This window comes from Varroa jacobsoni, unplaced genomic scaffold (genome assembly GCF_002532875.2).
Source record: "Varroa jacobsoni isolate VJ856 unplaced genomic scaffold, vjacob_1.0 scaffold_770, whole genome shotgun sequence".
NCBI classification, from domain to species: domain Eukaryota; kingdom Metazoa; phylum Arthropoda; class Arachnida; order Mesostigmata; family Varroidae; genus Varroa; species Varroa jacobsoni.
Genome location: NW_019213672.1, coordinates 1 through 13,770, shown reverse-complemented (window position 1 = coordinate 13,770; position 13,770 = coordinate 1). Strand labels below are relative to the sequence as shown.

At 39.8% G+C, this 13,770-nt stretch overlaps 1 protein-coding gene across 1 annotated transcript in view; it reads left to right on the top strand.

Annotated features, from left to right (window-relative positions):
• Nucleotides 1–13,438, top strand: part of LOC111263493 (putative phospholipid-transporting ATPase IM) — a gene marked incomplete at its 3' end in the record, with an annotated part of 49,261 nt that extends 35,823 nt beyond the window's left edge. The window contains exons 5-12 of the mRNA XM_086969665.1: nucleotides 6,773–6,831; nucleotides 7,459–7,563; nucleotides 8,141–8,293; nucleotides 11,804–11,845; nucleotides 12,145–12,346; nucleotides 12,650–12,782; nucleotides 12,987–13,171; nucleotides 13,294–13,438. Of these exons, the coding sequence (XP_086825791.1) occupies nucleotides 6,773–6,831; nucleotides 7,459–7,563; nucleotides 8,141–8,293; nucleotides 11,804–11,845; nucleotides 12,145–12,346; nucleotides 12,650–12,782; nucleotides 12,987–13,171; nucleotides 13,294–13,438 (1,024 nt within the window). The remainder of the gene's footprint in view (nucleotides 1–6,772; nucleotides 6,832–7,458; nucleotides 7,564–8,140; nucleotides 8,294–11,803; nucleotides 11,846–12,144; nucleotides 12,347–12,649; nucleotides 12,783–12,986; nucleotides 13,172–13,293) is intronic.
• Nucleotides 13,439–13,770: the final 332 nt, after the last annotated feature.

Sequence of the window (13,770 nt, the reverse complement as noted above, 5' to 3'; positions counted from 1 at the left end):
GAATTGTGGGCCGAATTCGCAAAGTTGATCGGGCTCGTTGTTTCCTGTTTTGCTTTAAAAAATGAAATTTTGCCACTCTTTTTGCACACCGTAGCTGGATTTCATATTCATTATGATACCTTTTATCCGAAAAGTCCCCACAGTGCCGAGTTCAATTGCTGTGTAACTTCGGAGGTGCAAGACGGTGAGGACGCCGAACTCACGGGCGTGCGCTTTCGGGCTCGATTTTCAGATGTAACCTTATACGTTCATAACTTAATTGAAATAACAACCTTACGCCAGCCTGCATGTTATTAAAAGGAAAAAAAAAAAAAAATCGTATTTTTAGAGCCTTTCTAACAGTTTTTCACTCACACACAAAGCTGATTCCCCTTTTTCACCATTCGAAATCGAGTTTTTTTTTTTTTTGTTTTTTTTTATATATACTCTAGCTTCGCGCTTAAATATCTCAAACTTGAGGGGAGTATTTTGAAACACATTGGCGGCCTTAAGTATATGGCATGGTTCCGAAGTCGAATGAACTATCACGGGTGCGGACTAGCTTAAACGTCAATCTCTAAGAGATATCTAGCTAATCTTAAAAAAGTGCGCTTTCAAGACAAACTAGCTGCATTCAAAATCGCTAATTATGAGCCACCTTTAACAGAAATTGGTCTGTATTACCCGTTATAATAGAGAAATATGTTCCATAAATGGAGAGCTAGACGTTATAATGCCGCGTGCGGTTGTCGGCGTGTAAATATGCTGTGAAGACCGTAGACTTACTGCACGTACCAGAACCGGAGAGAACTAGCAGATTTCCCCGCTAGACCGATGGCAGCCGATTAAGCTAAGAAAAGTCCAATGAAATTGTCCGGATTTGAATTGAGCCGTATGCAGGTTTCGGGTGTCCCTTAAAAATATGTGCAATCAGGATATTCCGTGTCTGACTCATATGGGACTTTCTGCACAGACGACTTTTTGCGACAAAACAACGCTACATAGCAAGATTGCGGCTTATCCTAGAAACGACAAGTGGGAGTTTGGATTATTGGCTCAAAAGACACGCTTTACTCGTTAGGAGCACAATAGCATTATTAATCTTTAGACATCCTTGTCACTCAGGTGTTTTTGGTCTACATGTTCAGCTAGTATTCGTTGGCATTGGCTTAAAACTAAGCAACATTATAAAAATTTATAGTCGATCATAGCAGGCTTTCCCACGCCGTCGTAGTACATTATTACCGACTATATTTAACACAGTTTTATTTTTTAAGGATAGTCAAGTCGCCCCTTCTAACTCCTTAGGGTTTCTGTTACATAGGAGATTGAAGGTCCGGTTAGTCATAGGGCAGTTAACTGGGAGTTTCCCAGGCGACCATTTGAAAACCTCGATCATTGCTTGCTACTTACTTAATTATTAGCGATGTTTATGCTGGACGCGAGCTTTCAAAATTGAGCTTGGTTAATGAAGACCAAACACAGTTCGAGTTACATTATTTTTAATGGCTTCAAACTTTCTGGTGGTTTTCTTATAAGTCTATAGTCGAAATGGCAATTAAGTAACGACAACGAAGATTCGATGAAATCCCGATAGGCGCATATTAAGGAAAACGAAAAAGCGTCAATGCAGTGAATTAAGAAAAAGCCATGTTTGCCACAGATATGATTTGAACACGTGGGTCTGTTTGTTTCATGTTTTCTCAGATAGTAGATAAAAAAAATAACTGTTGCCTGGGTGAGTCCTAAGCGGCCTCGAGTCGATGTAGATCGATGAAAAAAGTGGACTTAGCTTTTGGACCATAATTATACAGAAAGTTTTACGACCTATATAGAGTGTCAGCAGTGGAATAAGTTCTACTGCGTATTTACGTTGGTTAAAAACGCATCGAAACGTTTTTTCCTCTTATTTACTGATAGTCTTGTGTATCTTGTTAAATCCTTGTTGTTTAGCTGGCGGATAGCCACGCTAGTTCCGTAAAATCGGGTGTTTTTTTTAGACAATAAACTGAACTAAGATTAATCTTTATGTTCTAATAATATCGATAACATGCTTTATCACCTTAAATGGTCGAGCAGCAGAATCTGTGGAGATGTTCTTTTATGTATGTAGAAAGTGCTCCAGCCTGGCGTTAAATGTGTGTTCTTCTAGTTATATATAGTATAGAATAATAGTAGTAAATAATAGTATAGAATATATATAGCGTGGTGATGATTATCGAATTGATATACTTGATGAAACGGGAGGCACATGAGTTTAATCAGGAAAAGTAGAAAAAGGTGGAGTTGTTACTATTATTCTACGTCGCCTGTGGCGCGTATAACATTGTCACGACCACAGCACCCGTTCTAAACGGCGGCAGCGGACAATGTCCTTAACGTAGAGATCTAACCACTCCTTGGATGGCCTATTCATCCGCAAATCCCAGGTCATTCGTTCATGGCACTATACCTCGTTTGTTCTCTATAGAGGATCACCATAATATTGATGCAACTCACAGCATTGGTGATATGCCGACGATTTTAGAACTGCGAAAAAATAACCGTCAAAATTTCCCATATTTATCAGATGTTTCATCCGCTCTTTGGTTAGGTGAAGCATCCATTGCTGCGACCACTGAAAGCATCCTAGGTTTTCAATTTCCAACTGTTATTAGGAAGACAGCAATAATATGTTACGTTAAGGACAAGCCTTTCTGGTTTGGCTAGAAACGTCTTAACTCAATTGAGTTAAGTTTCTCTACGAGCTCCATTTTACATTTTATCAGGTAGCCGTATAAAGAAATCTCAAATACATAAAACTTCTTAAACATTTTGATATCTATTTTTATAGCTTGTTTTTTTTTTTAAGTGTAGGAAGAGCTACCGAACGTAGCCGTCGCGGAAACCCTGTGGTGAATACACTGCAAATATAAATAAATAAAAATATGAAGATACTTCTAGTAAGTTAATTTATTAGTCATATGTTGTAGGGTAGCCTTGCCGTTTAAACTACGAACCATGAGTGGTCTGTGGCCTAAATTCAGCTGAGCACTTCGTGTAAACGTTTTGTTTCTGCTGAAAACATAGTCATAGACACCGGCTTCCTGGAAAGGCATATGACCGTCCGTCGATTTCGTGTATGGATATCTATAAAAAACCACTGTTCGTTTGTCTTATAAGTGAACCGTAAACACCAGCCATTGCAGACCATAATAAAAAAAAAATAATGATAGAATATGGAGTCACTCGTTGTACATGGAGTAACTGTGATATTCCTTCCATCAGACATAGAAAACTAAAAATAAGGAGAACTATCAGTCAGTTAGTCGGTTTATCGTTTTCGCTCCGCATGGACTATTGAAAATTTTAGCGAAAAAAAAAAAAAAAAAAACAATTTTTTATCACGTTAATAAACCGATTACATTTATGCGCTTGTATGTAATGTACGCTAAGCCAAAGACTATAACATAATCGGGTCAAGTATCGCTAAGGTTATCAAGCGTAGCCTTACATAGATAAGTGGGGGCGATTAAAAACGATTTTTTGGTGGAAAATTTGCCCGCTAACGACAAGCCACGTTTTGTTAGGATCAGATCGAAATTGCCTGCGTTTACCGTTCAAGAAACACTGCATATGCAATAAAAACTATTATAGACACTGAGTGAAAAATTTATTTCTACTGATTAAAGTTCTCGTATCCGCTAAGTGTTTGTTGTTATGCTAGTAGACAGTGATTTAGTATGGAGCGAGTAACGAAGTATCCTTTCAATTCTAGAATCGTTCTTATAAAACGTTGTTAAAAGTAATATCAAGCTCACTATAGGAGAGCTAGCTGAGAACTAGTAAACTCTTTATCGGCAATATCTGCGTGTGTTGGGATGATTCATCATTAAACATGACCAACTTTTGGCGGTTTTTTTAAAATACTCAGCATAATAAATATCTGTTAATGCTGGAATTGGTTGAGTATTTCAAACGATGCAATTTTTTTTGTAAGGATCGTCATTGCCAACACCTTGTTAAGGACGCGGTATTATAATCTTCGTGGAACGGTTGGGCGCATCTTGAGCAAATTACAAATACCTACTAGTGGTAGTCTGCTATGAATGGAAATTGGTCACTCAAATAAGTTGAAAGAAACTATTGATTGATAGCTGGAGGATCTTGTGGCTGTGCGTTCGGCGCTTCGTTCACCCACAACCGTGGTACTCACTTGCAACAATTACATCTTTTTTATGTCAGAAAGAAATCGAACGCATTAGAAAAAAGTTTCTGTTAGGGTTTATGCGAACAATTATTATATAATTGTTCGCATAAACCCTGTTGGGATTTAACCTTATAGTAAAGTTTTTTTTTCTCAATTTTTAATTAAAAAACTTAGCTTCAACAGGGGCTCTTTGTTGTAACGCAGTCTCTATCTTGTATTGATACGATATCTTAAAAAGGGTCAGTTTAAGTTAAGGAACGCAAGGCTGCCCCTCACTCCGAAAGCGGTAACGATTAAGTTATATTAGCAGCAGAGCTTCTGAGGAGGTCTTTATGGCGTGTAATACGCATCATTGGCGTGAGAAAGCCTTACTCACCTACTGAAGAACTGGTTCTTACACATTCATGTCCATCGACAATTTACCGAGAATCTCCGCTCTTGATTCTTCCGTCTGCGACCAAGCCCCGATCCGAAGGGACGAGATGGATGTTGCTTCTACTGCAAGCAGCAGAGGGAGCATGATGCACGGCCTTCCTATGCAGCTGCAGTAGTCAACTGACAATAATCTGAGAGAAGAACCTGATTGATACGCCTGTTGAAGCAGTGCAGAAAGACCGTTTGAGAATGTTTCACCATAAAATCAGTCAACTATTGTTTTCGCGTATTTACTAATATTGTGCACACTGAATCCTAGATGGCATAACCTTTCCTCTTTGGCTGGCGCACACCTAGAGTTCTTCACTGCGGTTACACTCCTTATTTAAAGTCCCTGTACTGACGTCTTGCCTTCATCGAGTTACTACTCTACCACAGAGAGTTTTTGAACGTAATAAATTTATTAAATATATATAAACAACATTTGACTTAGACGGACATTATATAGAAACTGGCACATATGATACGTTTAGGAGATACCGGTCTGCTTTTTTATTATGCGGCGTTTAGCTTTCGATTCGAGCCTTTCCTTAGACTAACAAAGTTCAGGCCAAGCAGGGCAACTGTCTCAGGAATACTTCTGACCAATATTGCAACGTCGTCATTCTATGAAAATTAGAGCGAGCTACATCTAATTACATAAAGTTAAAAAAAGTAATTGATTGAAAAAGAGAAAATCTGACGTTTAGAAAGCAACTTACTTAGATATTTTGGGAAAAATATGCGTGATAATAACTTGAGCCGTTTGGCCAGATCCGATCGAATCAGGTTGAATCGCCGTCGTACTTAAGCCTGGCTGAGGCATGCAGCTGCGCCCATATACACAGCGTGTGTAAATGTCCGTGTGACCCCATGAATTCGCGAAAGCGGCAGCTCACTTTCCATGCCACGGGCGACAGGCCCCAAAGAGTGGAGTGGACCTCCCGATAACTCCTCCCTTTTTGGGCCATTTCCTTCCCCCGATGGCTAGGAAATCGAAGGCGAACAAAGATTCACTGAAAGCAAAGGCAGGGCCAACCCGAACCAGACCAAGATAGGGAGGTAGCCAGGCAGGCAACCGAACGAACGACCGAACGGCGAATTCCCTGATCGTCAGCTCGCTTTGAATCGCCCCCACCTTCGCTATAGCCTTTGCATTAGACTTTGCTTATGGTTCCTGCCGAGTTCTCGGGAGGGGAAGACTGACGGATGAGTATTCCCTTTACCACGAGGCCACTGCACTATACTCCATGGGAAGAAAAAAATAGATTACTTGACCAATGATGGAATCGATACCGAGCTCCTGAATAGGTCAAAACAGAATGTATTTGAATTATAATAGTAATATTCATAATGATTTCAATAGTCAGTGACTAGAAGTTGTATTCGGAAAGAAAAAAAAAAAAAGAAGAAATTCACAAATGAATGAAAACGCGTTCAGCTTGCGATCCAACGACCAAAGCCATCGTTTAAATTCGTTAGGTAGTAGTCGGTGTGCCAGTGGTCTATACGCCAGGGGTCGCTAATTTAACTGGGCAGAGTGATTTATTTAAACAAACGAATATAACAGACAAACACCAGTATATAATAGTAACGCCGCTGAATAACTGAATTTCAATACACAGCTATCAATGGGCACATCCGGGATATTCAGTCCCCGTATTTTATATAACAAAGTTACGTTCTAATATAGGATTTTCTACAACATTCGAAAACAAATCTCCAAAGATCGGTTGGACTGCTTGTAGTGCCGATGCAATCGCCATACACTACTCAAAAGTCGTGATTTTTTTTACTAATAAATAGAGCAGACTCATTTGAGGAAGTTGTAACTAGGTGCGATACCTCGCTCGACTTGCTACCGTCGTGAATGCGCCTACGGAGTATTCTGGTAATTCTGGAATACGGGTAACTCTGGAAAACCTAATGTTACTTGACGTTTGTCAAAGTATCCAAGAAGAAGGTGCTTAAAAACCATGCTTAATACTCTTGGCTGGGCGTGCAGGGCTTGCTTTATATGTATACATATATATATATATATATATCATGTATCATATCATGCATTGCACGTCATTGCCGATATCTTTCAAAGTATATATTAATATGATGAGATAATGATCAAAACTCATAGTATTTCTTGATGTTTTCTGACCATAAAATATCTATGTCTGATACTATCTGAATTTTCAGAAACACAACGGCGGATTCGGGCCAATAATTCGGAGTTTAATGCGCAATTCAATTACGCGGTAAGTATATGCACGTGTACATGGGTGTGTGACGTCTTTCGAAGTGAATAGACGCCATTATTGTAAAGGGGGTACAAGCAGATGTTATCAGCAACCGAAAACATTTTGACTCTGAGACCTGTTCTATTGTTTTTAACTATCATTCAATTAAGCGGTTTCGAGACATTTTTAGTTAATGATGACGACTTCCAAAAAACTGGTTCTTGTATCATCATGAGCGTTACTGCCATATTTCTGTTTACGAGTGCTGTTTGAGAGATGAAATGATTGTATATACAAAGGGGAATCTACTAAAAGAAATATTGCACATTGGAGAATCAGCGTATTTGAAAATGCGCGCCGAAAAAAAGTTTGGTATGAGTGAATACGAAAGTAAAATTCTGGCTGGGTATTGAATACGGTCATTTTAAACTGTGTTTGGGGAAGTTTGTAACCGTATATATATATATAGTTTATAAAAAAATATAGCTCGAAAAACGTTTCTTTTTTCACTACCGAGTATTCTGAATGACTTCTAGGGGGATCCACTGCTCCAGTCCTAGGCTGTGCCTAAGTAAGGTGGTGCGAAATTTATTTGTTTCGTTAACTACGATGTGATATGAGCTTATTTATGGTATGATATTACAGAACAACTACATTAAAACATCAAAATATACGGTGTTGACGTTCGTCCCAAGAAACCTCTTCGAACAGTTCCAGCGGCTTGCCAACTTTTACTTTCTGTGCCTACTTGTGAGTATAGAAGAATGTATCAATAGGGAGAACGCTTAAAACTACTCCGGCTCAAATATTATTCTGTTTGCGCAAAACCAAACAACGTCACAGTGAAAAAAACATAGATACACACATTAAACTACAGATAGCGCAAAAGATTGTAAATATTAACATGGGTAACTTGGTTTTATGTATCTGTTGCATTGTTTAACAAGTCTATTGAACACGTTCAAAAAACTCCAAAAAATTAAATCCTATTTAGGGAGTATTTAAGATTTGGGAATCTGAAATTAAGAAGAGACAGTAAACCCCGACGTGGAGCTTAGAATATTGAGAATATTTCCGCGACGGAGCGAGCCTGCAGATGTTTTTTTGCCTATTTTAATTTGAATTTTCATAGGCTTGCCTCTAACTTGCCCGTTTATGTCACAAAAGATACCTGTCTGAGTTCTGTTATACGATTCGACCTTCTATTTTATTTTTCGTAATAATACACATATGAGGTTAAAACTCCTAATCCATACCGGGTATCTGTCGCAATATCATGATTTCAACAATAATTCTTTGACCTGTTACCCTATGATGTTTGCTATAGGTTCTGCAGCTCATCCCTCAAATATCGTCACTGACTCCAGTAACAACGGCTGTACCACTTATTGTCGTTTTAACCTTAACTGCGGCCAAAGATGCCCTCGATGACATCCAGAGGCATCGATCTGACAACTCCGTCAATAATCGACTATCTAAGGTACAGCACAAGCAAATATCTATTTTCATATCTTGTCCAAACTAAACTTTCTCTTTAGGATTTTTATTTTAAAATCCTTAATTTTATTCAAAATTCAATTTTTTCATAATAAACGGGTAGGTGACTTTCAGATAGTCTTAGTGGAAGATAATGCACTTGCCCTAAGTGAGCCTAACTTTGATCGCCGACGTATGGCCGCCGGAAACAGGGTAGACGTCGAAAAGTTGTTTCGGGCGATGCAGCTGTCAACAATGTTTTGTTATGATCGGATGATTGAATATGAAAAGATTGTCCCAGGAACTCGACGACTCTTGCGTAGACGATCAGTGAATAGAGACCCGTTCGAGACTGACTTCTTAATGACGGACATCGACCAAGCTCGTTTGGCTCGGTAGTCCAATAAGCCGTGGGTCCGGACCAGACAAGGAAGGGGCGCTAAAAGAATACTTTTACCTTAGACCCTTATTGGACGGTACTATTTAATGAGTCTTTCCGAAGGGGCGCCCTACCTGTTCAGTGGTTAGAAACCAACGTCTAGTCATCTTTAGAAGTAAATAGGGCACTGAATTGTCAATCTCGTCGTTTACAATTGTAGCGAAGGGTGTTTGCTATAAACTATTGGGCCTTGCTGCTAACAGCAAAACGAAGTTGGTTCCTAAAAAGCGCTGCTGTAATTCAAAACGAGTATTACGACATTCGACGCGACCAGTCAGCCGGGACGGCGTGTAAGGCTCTCCTAGTTAATACCAAAAACTCATTAAGTAAGAGCACGCAACAACTATGCGACGTCTTCGCAAATTTCAAGGGGGTCTCAGATTCGGTGCCAAAGGGCGCATTTTTTTAATTCATGGCAAAGCAAGGGTTCCGAGAATAATTCAACAGTTTGTAATGGTTACCTTTCAGAAAACCCATATAAAGACTGATGATGGCACGAAAAAATGTAATTTTTCTTTTGAACCACTAGTCTCTCGTAGGGCGAGTAGGGCCTCCACTTGTATACGGCATTGTTGCAGAATCTATCAACAAAAGGCTGGGGATCCAGAAGGATAATTTCATATGTTGACAATCTTCTTGTGTGTAGAAACAGCACCTACTCAGTTCAGCAAACGTTAGCTAAACTGCATGTCTCTTAATTCAGACTTAACTGTGAATCTGACGAATATGGCAGCGATAGAATTTAGGAGAGGAGGACGCACCGTTCGCAGACGCGATCTCTATTTGCGATCGCTGCTCGCCTATGTAAACACTTTTCCTCCATTAAACCACTTCTTTTGTTCGACGATAGACGCTTCTCGCTGCAGTCATGGAGAAGCGCAGAAAAGCAATGATAACGACGTTTACCATCAAAAATCGCCGTCTTTTCTCAGTCGCTGCTGGCCTCTGCCTATTCGACCTTTCAATAGACCCAGTAGCACTTATTTGGGAAGACCTCCGTCTTGTGATCCTGGACCAACTAAATAACTCAAAACTGTCTATCCTAAATGTGTCTCCGAACTGCAGCGCACAACACAAAATCGGTTAGCTTTCCCCTGCGAAAAACACTTCTGTTCCTCAAAAAACTCCAAGAAACGTTTTGACTTATCGCCTATTTCGCCTACCGTTAACGATAGCTCGCGACTTGGAGGGGCATTCAAGGAAGCAGATGTAGGGTTCTACCAACCTGGAGCTATGTTAAACCACGCATTGAACCCCTTATAACGCTATATATCACATATAGGTGCGTGATGCATAGCTTCCACCGGAAGTTATACACCGCTACAGAGGCTCATGAACCTCCGGAAACAATGTAATGGGTACTACATCTCCCGATGTGCTCATATAATCTCGCTAGCGGACTGACCATCTTAACCATCCCATAAACTATTGCTTTCGTTTTCTTATTCTATTTTCTTCTCAAAACAGTTATGAGAGTATGTTTATACAAAGCAGACCATTGTTGTAAACGATCTATCTGATAAGGACGAATACATTTTACTGAACTAAAATTCACCTGAATACAACAAATGTTAGCTTACACAATTTAGGCCTTTGATTTGACCTTTTTCCTCTATATTTAGTAACTGTATTACTTGATAGTGACTTAGTAAAGAGCTTTTTTCTTTTATTTTTATTTATAACCATTGCATTAGGACAAGATCCCAGTAGTTTATGGCCTGTGAACGTTTACGACCTAATTTCCCATATGTTTGTCGGCATTCAAGTTAGAAGAAAATTGCTAATGGAGAAAGAAAGACGTGGACAAGGCGGAACATTTGTTCTGATTCAAACGAACTAAGCCAAGGTTCTGTGACCTAAGACATCGAGCGACCGTTATTGCCTGTGCTTAGAGCCAGCTACTTAAATTAAGTAGTTGAAATAAGCCGAAAGCGGTTAATACATAATCAGTGGTACTCGAAATGACCCTGAATATCCTGACATGGCCCCAACCGCGGCCCTGTTGTGGAATCATTTTGGGAGCGATGTGTTGGTACGTATAATTATCACGTCTGATAATGAGGGCTGTAAGTAGGAGATATGTGGACTTATCACCTGGATGCCTCTTACATAGCCCCTGTTATATTTAAAATGAATTAAAAATTTTTGAGACAGGATCGATTTAGTCAATCGAGTTTAGATTTTAAGCAAATTCAAAGATGAATATTTGCAGGCAGCTCGCTCACAGTTACTAGCTCACCTTCCAATTCTCCTACTACTGAAGCCAGTTGTTTGCTTTTAATTAAATCCTCAGTCTCATTTCTCTTTAAAAAGTTACAAAGTTTACTGTCGCGTCAATTGGCCCCGAACCCTTGGAGAGTCTTTGCCCTTTTCTCGCGTTCACTGCCAATACTTACTATAACTATAAACATTTACCTAATTTACCATCAAAACCATTTCTTATACACTGTAGTATGTTTAAATATTCTACAAAGATATAACATCTATCCATTGGCAGGCACGAGAACAGCTCGTACATAGCCATAAAGGATTGACTTGGATGGTAGCCGTTCATAAACGCTTGATCGTAGGCTTCTAGGTCTCTAGATTAGTTTGTAACAGCCATCTTGGCGCTTAGCAGCCTGACCGAGGGAACACCCAACGCAGTTTCGCGTTAATAGCCATTCAAATAACGTAGGCAACGAACGGGCCTTGTTGAAACCCGGCCGCCGACTATATACAATTGTCATTTTATTATGTCTGTCCTAAATAGTTACTTATTACTTAGATTCACTTATTAGTGCTGATAACGATAAGTACAAGGTTCACATCTGTGTGAACAGGATTCCTTCATTTTTAATATCAATACATTCCGAAGTCAGAACTCACGTATCTACCAATCTAAATATATTATATTAGACTGAAGTGTATAACTACTTGGAGACTGATGCGCCGTTCTACTTAGTTTCCGAGTCATGCAAAGAGAAGACATCGGATCGACTGATTCAAATGATATAGACTGAAGTTAATTCTACATTTCCAGCAATGATTTGGAATAGCAACACGTGGTTACTGTTGTTTTTGCTACTGTTTTAGGTGCTGAGAGGGAGCACCGTCGTAGAAGAACGATGGCACAAGGTACATATAACAAGCACACATCAATAGTAATACACGCAAATTAAAATTACAGGCAACAATTAATCTTCGAAGAGCGAAAAACCAACCGATTTGAGTCTTCTAAATACTCTGTGCTCGTATACATCTCATTTGAGTTAAACATCTTCTGGCCACGATCTTCCTGAAAAAATACACTGACAACTATTTTCAATAATGAAAATATGAAGAGATACTAGTTTGCTACACATTTTTATTTACATACATTTTAGCAATGAGAGGCCAAATTCCTATAGCTTACGTAGCTGTTCTTCACTTGATAGGTTCAAGTGGGCGACCTGATCTTTATGGAGAATGACCAATTTGTAGCAGCCGATCTGCTTTTGCTGTCCTCTTCAGAGCCTAATGGGCTTTGCTATATTGAGACGGCTGAGTTAGACGGCGAAACTAATCTCAAGTGTCGTCAGGCCTTACCAGACACCGCCGAGATGGCCAACGACGCACAAATGCTCGCCAAATTTAACGGTGCGTATGGAACTACAGTAAGAATCTCAAACTATATTTGTTAACATACAACTTGTTTGCCAGACATGTGCTATCCCTTATAATAATAAAGGCACTCTTGAGTTTCTAAGCTATCGAAAAGTATTCGTATTCATTCACCCATGCCTACTCTTACCTAACAGCCATGCAGTTCTGAACCGCATAAAAAACAGCGCACGGTTGAGACACTTTCGAAAAAAAAAAACAATCCTCTAAAAGGTTTAATCCTGAAGATACTACCCCTAAATGGTTGATAAAATAATAAATATGCCTTGCTATTTGCAGGCGAAATTGTGTGCGAGCTTCCGAACAACAACCTGAATAAATTCGAGGGTGCATTACATTGGCGAAATCAGACATACGCTCTTGATAATGACAAGATTCTTCTCAGGGGTTGTGTGCTTCGGAACACTCATTGGTAGGTACCGAATGATAAATGGTTTAGTCTCAGTTGCCGCTATGCGGTGTATTGATTTAACTGAAGCTTTCGCCAAATCAGAAATGTCTGATGTGATACGGTCTCGTCCTGTAATTTTTTCGTGTCTGCATTCAGCGGAAACGGCACTAATCTGTCCGCTTATTCTGTGGTTGGTTAACGTGGCCATGCGTTGTAAACGACCAGGTGCTACGGCATGGTGATCTTCGCAGGTCGCGACACAAAGCTCATGCAAAACAGCGGGAAGACGATCTTCAAGCGAACCTCGCTCGACCGTCTCCTCAATGTCCTCATCCTTGGCATAGTGTTTTTTCTATTCAGCATATGCTCATTCTGTTCAGTAGCCTGCTCCGTATGGGAAACAGTAACAGGTTGGTAAACCGCAACTACAAGCCAACAAATCAACTTCGAAGACATTATTGCTACTATGACGGGCTGTGTTACTGCTTGGACAAAGGCCTATTTCAAAGTAATCGGTGTGCGCGAATTTCAGGACAATACTTTCGGGATTATCTTCCGTGGGATTCTATAATTGCTACGGACAATCCAGTGGGAGCCGCAGCGTTGATAGCGTTGCTGGTCTTCTTCTCCTACATCATTGTGCTCAATACTGTTGTGCCCATATCGCTCTATGTCAGGTATGAGCGTCACTGATAATCCGGTACCGCATTGGCTTAATGTAATCAGCTTGCTTTACGTTTGCCGCTACTTCACAATTTTATTTGAAACAGTTACGGAGCATGACGTTCATTGCGGATACTAGTAGCTTAGTTTCAGCATACGAAATAAATGTAAAATTAAGCAGAGGAAGACTTAGTAGTTGGAACTCGATAGTCAGGTCGATAAATTGGATCCGTTATGAACCAATCTTCTCGTTTTATTGCAGTGTCGAAGTAATACGCTTCTGGCATTCTTTATGGATCAACTGGGACGAGAAGATGTACTATCTGCCAAAAGACCAGGCAGCCCG